At 40.7% G+C, this 8,594-nt stretch overlaps 2 protein-coding genes across 2 annotated transcripts in view; both read left to right on the top strand.

Moving 5' to 3' along the window:
• Window positions 1-267: 267 nt before the first annotated feature.
• On the top strand, window positions 268-1,428 carry crybb3 (crystallin, beta B3; the record flags this gene model as incomplete). The annotated part of the gene is made up of 5 exons (XM_083971140.1): window positions 268-342; window positions 453-568; window positions 674-806; window positions 897-1,039; window positions 1,146-1,428. 5 exons carry the CDS (start codon window positions 268-270, stop codon window positions 1,426-1,428), a joined length of 750 nt encoding a protein of 249 aa, XP_083827266.1.
• Window positions 1,429-2,808: 1,380 nt separating this feature from the next.
• cita (citron rho-interacting serine/threonine kinase a) overlaps window positions 2,809-8,594 on the top strand; it is a gene marked incomplete at its 5' end in the record, with an annotated part of 35,818 nt that continues 30,032 nt past the window's right edge. The window contains 7 exons of the mRNA XM_083971599.1: window positions 2,809-2,910; window positions 3,067-3,208; window positions 3,676-3,851; window positions 5,031-5,132; window positions 7,543-7,685; window positions 8,068-8,161; window positions 8,265-8,471. Of these exons, the coding sequence (XP_083827725.1) occupies window positions 2,809-2,910; window positions 3,067-3,208; window positions 3,676-3,851; window positions 5,031-5,132; window positions 7,543-7,685; window positions 8,068-8,161; window positions 8,265-8,471 (966 nt within the window). The remainder of the gene's footprint in view (window positions 2,911-3,066; window positions 3,209-3,675; window positions 3,852-5,030; window positions 5,133-7,542; window positions 7,686-8,067; window positions 8,162-8,264; window positions 8,472-8,594) is intronic.

Here is an 8,594-nt window from a genome sequence, read left to right as displayed (position 1 = left end):
TTCTTTCACAACTTTTGAGTAAAGCTAAACATGCAACTGGAGTGATATATTTGATTTCTGAGTATTTAGATCAGGTTCCAGCAGCTCCGTCAAAGAGGAGATGTCTCTGTGTCTGCAGCTGTCGTCTTTGCAGCCCTATCTGTGATGTGTTTAAGTTATATGATTATTTTTCTAGTGTTGCAAGAAACACAATTTTCTTCTTATTAATGTCACACAAAATGATACAAAATCACAAGACAATGTAATGCTTTGTTTTGTTAAGGGAAAATGACGGAACAGCAGGGAACCCCAGACCAGCTGCCTGCAGAGAAGGGCCAGGGAGGAGCTGGAGCCACATATAAGGTACCTATTATGAACCACCCTATTATACTGTATACACAAAAAGTGTATAGAATAAAATAAAAGTGGAATTGAGACTTTGCTGATCTCTGTCACCTCTTCCTGTCTTGCAGTTGGCAGTTTTTGAGTTTGAGAACTTTCGTGGAAAGAAGGTGGAGTTGTCTGGCGAATGTAAAAATGTGATGGAGAAGACACAGCGGGTTGGCTCAGTTATTGTGGAGTCAGGACCGTGAGTGACTCACTTTCCTTTCATCAAATCTCGCCAAAGCAATTTTCTTTTGCTCAGGATGAATGTGTGAAGTTACATTGTGTTGCATTTTCTCTGTGTCCACAGGTGGGTAGGGTTTGAGCGTCCAGCTTTTGCAGGAGAGCAATTTGTGCTTGAGAAGGGAGAATATCCTCGCTGGAGCACTTGGACCAACTGCCAGACCATCTACATCCTGAGCTCATTCAGGCCACTGAAAGTGGTCAGTAACACGGGTGCAGTATCATGATATATTACATATTATTTTAACCTCCAACCAGATGTGCTCAAACCTTGTTGTTTGTCTCCACAGGACAGCGCAGATCACAAGCTGAACCTGTTTGAGAATGCAGGCTTTGAAGGCAGAAAAATGGAGATAGTTGATGATGATGTCCCCAGTCTGTGGGCTCATGGTTTCCAGGACCGCGTGGCCAGTGCTAAGGCTATCAGTGGAACGTAAGATAAATATTACTAATACTAATTTAATTGTTTTTTTCAAAGATATTTTGATGGTTTTGTATTGCAGAAATGTGATGTGCTGTGCTCTCTCCTCCCTCTGAAGGTGGGTGGGATACATGTATCCAGGCTACAGAGGGAGCCAGTATGTGTTTGAGCATGGAGACTTCAAGCACTGGAATGATTGGGGAGCCACTGCACCTCAGATCCAGTCCGTCCGACGTGTGCGGGACATGCAGTGGCACAAGAAAGGGTGCTATATTGCCCCTGCCCCTGCCCCTACACCTCCCAACCCCACCCCCAACCCCGTCCCCGATCCCAACCCCAACCCTCCCCCCAACCCCACTCCTGCTCCCAACCCCAAATCCCAAACTCAACCCCAATCTTAACGCCACACCTCCAGGACCTCCTACAGCAACTGGGGCAAGATGAAGGCCAGGCCAGCCAGGACCCAGTCTCTCCAACATACCCCCTGTTAGTTTAGGCTATTTGACCATGCAACTTTGGAAAACTGGGACAGACAACAATGAAACATGTATCTCTGTTGGAAATAAAAAAGTTTTGGTCCTGATTCTGGTAGTGTAATTATTGCATTTTATCTATTAAGCATATAAAAACTAAAATTTGTTGAAACCAGAGCATTATATTATTGTGTGTCTTTATAGAGCCATAAAGGAGCAATATGGATAATCCAAATGGAAAAAACAAACTGCAAAAAGAACTCAAATGGGCTGACAATAACCATAAAGGTCACTTTACTTGCCAATAAACAGTAGGCTTCCAACCCAATCCTATCATTAGGGCGAGGACCACTAATCTATCACAGAAAACTGTGGTGGTATTGTTTTTGAAAGATTTTGAATTTTGACAAGCAGGGAGTCAAACAAAATGATTCTTCTGGTTGGATTAATGGAAATATAAGATCCAGGAGTTTGAGTATAAAAGCCACAAAATTGCATGCTGGATATCTCAGCCACTGCTGCTTTGGCCATTATTTATAAAATATATTTTAGTCAGGAAGCTTTATGGAGGCACAATACTAAATGACTGATTGAAGTAGCCTACATGACAATTAGGCCTGTTTCCTACAAAATTGATTAGACTGATGATAATAAACAATGTTTTTGTTAATAAAAACAGCATATGAATAATGATTCATTCATTCCTTGTTTTGTTATGTTTATAACATAGACTTTGATATGGTTCCTTGTTTTCATGTGTGCTTGCATTTACAACGAACAACAACAATTTCCTATTATGAGAACACCCGCTTGATGTGGTGACAACAGGGGGGAAACCGCCTCTCATTGGTTGACAACAGCACTTAGTCCCGCCCACGGAAAAGCCAAACATCCAATCAGACGCCGCCTTCATTCAGCAGGCTCGAGGGTTGGGCGAGCAACGCGCAAAATTTGAAAGTTAAACCGGAAAAAGGAAAACAGTGTGCTCCTCTTAGCCCACTCATGTTTTAGGCTAAATTAATAGTAATATTTTTTATCTACCTGCATGGCACTGTGGTGGTGAGTACTTTCACACACATACGCTCAGTTAAAGATGTGTCTGTTAACGTCCTGTTAACGTTATTTTGTCTGTGTGTCAAGCGACGTCAGCAAACAGACGTTAGCCAACGTCAGTTTAGCTTGCTGCTAAAAGGACGCATTGTTGACATTTGTCGTCCCACACAGTGTTGTTCTTCCTTTGCCCATACAGACGTCCATTCACTTCGATTGAATATGTTTTTTCAGGTTATTTTTTTTTAGTAAGCAGCCATGTTGAAATTCAAATACGTGAGTCAAGGAAGCCTGAAAACGATGCCCTCATCCACGGACCCCATCTCCAGCCGTAGCTTGCGGCTTAACCAGGTGTTCCAGGTAAAATTACCACTAAAAAAAATGACACGATGCTGTTAAATGAGCAAATGTAATGTCTTATACGCAGTTTTATAAGGCCTCAGTGGAGTTTAAAACGAGCTGCAGTAACTAATGGTTAGCTGACTTCCCTTTCCTGTGTTTATTTGCTGTCCCCAGGGCCGTGCCAGCCTGTGTGGGCAGCAGGGAGGATGCACTCTGGGCCGAGAACAGTTTCTGGAGGCGCTGCTGCTCCTCTACCAAGAGTGCAGCTCCCCTGAGCTTATGAGGATACAGCATGTGGCAAACTTTGTCAACAAGTGTAAGCATATGTGCTCTACATATAAATTATTTAATTTTTTGTTGTTGATTTTATCAGTTCTGAGTTTTTACTGTTTTTTGGGTGAAATTCAGTTCATGCAAGTGGCTCAAAAGACATTCAGACATCTAGCTACTTTACTGTTGTTGTTTTTTAGGAACACAATACTTTCCCTATATTTCTGGTTTAGTTGTTTTTTCCACATTGACTCTTAGTATGTGTTTGTTTGTTTATGATACACACAAGTCACCTCTAAAATGCAGTCAACAATTCACACATATCTATGATGAATGCATACAGACCTTATCTTTCTCAGTCACTGTAAAATAGATAGAATAGATCAACTATTTGCAGATATGTCTGTGTATGTCTAATGGCATAATGTACTGTACTGTATTTGTGGTATTCCCCTCTTCACTTCTGAGAAACAGTGGAACTAACATGTGTATGTGTGTGTGTTTGTGAAACAGTTTCTGAAGTGGTCTCCGAGCTGCGGACCCTGCAGCCAGGGGCTCATGACTTTGAACTGCGTGCAGTCGTGGGACGAGGTCGCTTTGCTGAAGTCCAAGTCGCCCGGGAAAAGGCCACTGGAGACATTTGTGCACTGAAAGTCATGGATAAGACAGTTTTACGCACTCAAGAAAATGTAAGATTAGTTCAATTTTTTGCATATAAAACAACTGCAACAGACGTGATCATTTATTTATATTCATACAATGATCATTTAGTTGTAACATAACATTTTGTGTGTGTTTTCAACCAGTAACACAACTTTAAGATGCTGCTGGATTAATGGGTAGAGAAAAAACCTTAAGGTTCATTGATTACTACAAACACATTTTTATGTAAACATTTTAAAATCGATAGGGGAACTGACACCACAAACTGTGTTTACCATCAAATAAACATTAAAAAAAAAAACAATAGCTGGATGAATACATGGAAAACTATGCACAAAGCCCTACTTTAATAAGTTTGTACTGCTATACATTTATGCATTTATCCCCAAAATATTATGGCTGGAGCACTAAAAGCGAAGTTTTCTAATATTTTGCCCTATCCTCTCTCTGCTACCTTTATGCAGTGTTTTTGTCTTTTTTGTGCTTCAAAGTTGCAATCTGAAAAAGCTCCATTAGGGGGCGCTCTAAGGTTGAGTACAACCAACCAAACAATATCTGGGTACATTATTTCACAGCTGTTCTCTGTGACTAATAAAACTGATCTCATTCAGTAAATACATGAGCTGTGACAGGGAGGGATCTGAAGTGAGCAATACAATGAGCAACTTGTATGAACAAGAAATGTTTTGCTCATACCACCTGTGTCTACTCTGTGAAATTTAAATCACATCCCACTTTAAACAAACACAACAAAACAAGCATCAAGAAATGAAGCGAGGAAAAGAAGAGCCTATGCTTATGTGACATGTTGCACTGTTTGTTATGTCTTAGTCGTCTATCTATGTTTGTCTTTGCATATTTATATTTATACATTTTGATGTGACTGCACATTAAGCTAAAAAAAAAAAACAGTTTCATGCTGTGATGCTGTCCACTTCTGTTCTATGGGCTGAATAACAATAAATTTCAGTTTGACTTTGACTTGTGTTTAAAGGTTTGGTAGGATCTCCCTTTAATTAACAAAATAAAACAGATAGCTTAGATTACATTTAAACCCCAATGAAGCCCTGAAGGTGTTGCTCTCTCGGTGTTCGAGATTGATGTGTTTATGTGGCTGCTGCTCTTCTCACACCAACAGTTTGTCCAGCACAATTGTTGTGCATTAATTTAATTAAATGCTGATTGGATTTTTCAATTCTCCTCAGGTGGTTTTTCATGAAGAAGAGCGGAGGATCTTGACACTGAATAGCAGTCCCTGGATCCCACAGCTTCTCTATGCCTTCCAGGATAAAGAGCATGTCTACCTGGTAAGACTGCAGGTTTTTTTTCTCCCCCTGATCATGAGGATGGACTAAGGTTTTTGCATTACAGAATTTGTCCTAGTTAAATCCTCTCCCACTAGAGGCAGATAATTAACATGGAGTGCAAGCTTGGTGAAGTGGTATATGTAGTAGTAGCCTACAGTCATAGTACAGGGCAGGCTTTGTGATATAGCATAGGCTTAGAGGCAGCCTCTTTATTTAAGTATACCAACTGAGATGCACTTTTTAATACCGTTGTGGTTCCCTCTCAGCCTTTGTTTTAAGCAAGATTATTCTAACTGCATTTTAATGTGTTGTCTGAATATATCTCTTGCCTTAAACTAAACCAGGCGCGGGACACAGTGTCCCCAGCTGCTGGAAAAAAAGATGATTTGGAGTTAAGTTAATTAAATTTACTCATAGTGTCTAACTATATGATGGTTTAACATTATTTGCCGTAGAAAATTAAATTTAAATAATGTTATGAACTAGGTTTTGTAACTTATATCTACAAAAAATCTGAGAGAATGATTCATTGAGCGTAGGGATGGTGACTTTTTTAATAATACATCTTCCAACAACAGCAAAACTGCAGTCACTGGATCCAGAAATAGTTGAACAAAGTTACGTGACCCTAGAACAACATTGTCTTATTTCTACACGTGTGTAATGCACAAAATACATCATAGCTTGAAAAAAAAGAAAGAAAATCATATATGAAGCTGTGTATAAGAAAACAGGAAGGTGTACATTTTTTCTCATTTTCTTTCACAGCTGTGTTTTCCAGAATGTGACTAATAAAACAGCAGGATCAGTCAGAATAGTACATGAGCTGCTACAGGAAGGCATCTGAAGTGAGCAGTGAAAGGAACAACTTTTATGTAGGAGAAATGCTTTGAAGCAGGGCTGAGAGTGAGCCTCCTTCAGAAGTCAAATGAAACTCACCTTACAGTAACTAGCCACCACCAGTACGCTGGAAAATCACCAGGATTTTGTCCACATTAACGACATTATTCACTGCTGGCACCTCTACAGGACAAAAACCTCTGAGGTGTTTTTTGCTTTGGCTCAAACTGTTGATGCTGAAACTGTTTTTTTTTTTTTTTAAATAAATAATTGCAACTGAAATCATCACAGAAACAGCATCTGTTGAAAAGAAAAGAAACAAAAGAAATGCAACAGTCGAGTTGAGCTAACAGTTTCCCTCACGTGTAGGTTAATGTGCGTATCTATAATTAATACTTAATCTTCTCATTTGACTCTGGTTAAGGAGCGGACCAGACACATTTCCTGAAAATGTTAGTGTCTGCCTAATAGCCTAATCTTCAGCTGTGGACGTAAAGTGTCAATTTCCTCCTCATAGAGAGCGTCCAGTGTAATCATCATGACGGCTGTTAACCTCACAAAGAATCTATATTTTCTCTAGTGACCTGCTAGACTGGCGGAGAGTGTAGAGAGAGAGAGTGGGGGGAGCGTTTCCTGCATAGTCGAGCGTTATTCTACATGCAACCTATTGTTTTTTCTTTCACTCCCCCTCTTATACTTACACTTCCCCACCACAACAACATGTCTATCTCCATTCTTCCTCCTCCTCTCTTTTCACTCCCCCTCTGTCTCACCCTGCTCCCTAACTGAGCATGGAGGAAAATACAAAGCATCCATCTTTATCCGTGTGTCAGAGAGGCACCCAGTCTCCCTGTTGCTAGGTAACACTGGAGAATGCTCCCGTTCATTCAGACTCGCCGACCATTCATGCACCAGGGGCTCTCTCGCCTGTTATGGCTGTATGACTGCTACCTTATAGCTCAAATTAGCCTGACCAGAGCCTCTCATCTCGAGTCTAGAGTGCAGACAGCAGAGAGGAGGATTTAAGTCAAACGTAATGATTTATATGTTTGTTTTGCACAAGTTTAAAATGTGAAATCAGGGGATAATACATGTTTTTTTGTTTGTTGTGTTGTTGTGGTGTCTTGTGTGACAGAAAACATGTTACCTTGTAGCCTGAGATGAAGAATCTATAAGCAACACAGGAGTTTTGCAGTTCAGTTCATATCGGGGTATTTTTAACTCTGGAAGACCAGTGCTTTGACTGCAGTATCACAGATAAATCTGCAATAGTGTCTGGTGTTACATAACTGAATCTATAATGAGGAGAACCACCCTATTAGCTTAAGCTAAATAGAGCTTTGATGTAAGCTCAAACATGTGTTATCCCACACTTGTTGCTTTTGTTTTTCTCTCTAAATATAGGCCCTATTTATAAGCACTCGAATGCTCCCACTGAGTTTAATACCGGTTAACTTTAATCATATTTAAACACAGATTCATTAAAAGTGCTGGTTATACTGTAGTTTTATTGCTGCCACTTTCTACATTGCTTTCACTGCAATATGTATCATTACAAATGTGTCTTCAGGCGATGGAGTACTTGCCAGGCGGTGACTTGATGTCGCTGCTGAACCGATACGAGGATCAATTTGACGAACCCATGGCTCAGTTCTATTTGGCCGAGCTGGTAGAGGCCATTCACGTCGTCCATCAGATGGGCTACGTCCACAGGTGAGAGACTCAAGCTACTGAGTTTAACAAAAAAGTATGTGTAAAGATCTCTAAAGGCTATATGCAGTAATGATTTGAGAAGTAGGACTGGAGATCCTAATTTGCTATTTTTCTTTGATCCTCCCTGAATCATCTTGCGTTTTCCTTTTTTTTTTCGCCCGCAGAGCTGAAGGCACAATTCGGGGAAACGTTAACTGGACATGAGAAATGTAGAATTGTAATTTAACCTGGAGCAGTGTGTTGTTACTGTAATACAAATACGTTGTTGGAGTTTACAAATGTATTCCATTATTATCAGAGCAGTTGGAGACATTACTGTACTCGGGCTACAAACAGCTCTGTAAAAGCAGTATCAAATCTCCTCTAAACTCTCCACTCACAGAGACGTCAAACCGGAGAATGTTCTCATCGATCGGACCGGTCACATTAAGCTGGCAGACTTTGGATCAGCTGCCAGGCTGACGGCTAACAAAACAGTAAGTAGATTAGTAGAGTTTGCTGTGTGTGTACTTACTTCGGTTTGTTTGACAGTGACATGATTGGTTTTTATTAATGCATTTTAATTACCGCGTTTCTCAGGTGGCAGCTCCCACAGTGCCCGTGGGGACCCAGGACTTCCTATCCCCTGAGGTCTTGACGGCGATGAATGGGGGCTCTCACGGCACCTACGGTCTCGAATGTGACTGGTGGTCCCTCGGCGTCATAGCCTACGAGATGATTTACGGCAGGTCACCTTTTGCGGATGGCACTTCTACCAAGACTATTCACAACATCCTAAACTTCCAGGTATATGGATGGACTGTCATTTTAACGGCTACCGACACTGGTCTTCTATCATCTATTATCTGCTGTTGTCTGCATCTTATAATTCCAGATGACTGTAGAGGGAAAAAAAATAAAATTGCCTAC

The sequence above is a fragment of the Trachurus trachurus genome (genome assembly GCF_905171665.1).
Source record: "Trachurus trachurus genome assembly, chromosome: 5".
In the NCBI taxonomy this organism is placed as follows: domain Eukaryota; kingdom Metazoa; phylum Chordata; class Actinopteri; order Carangiformes; family Carangidae; genus Trachurus; species Trachurus trachurus.
The sequence above is the reverse complement of the archived record's forward strand: the minus strand, read 5'-3'. Positions and strand labels throughout refer to the sequence as shown.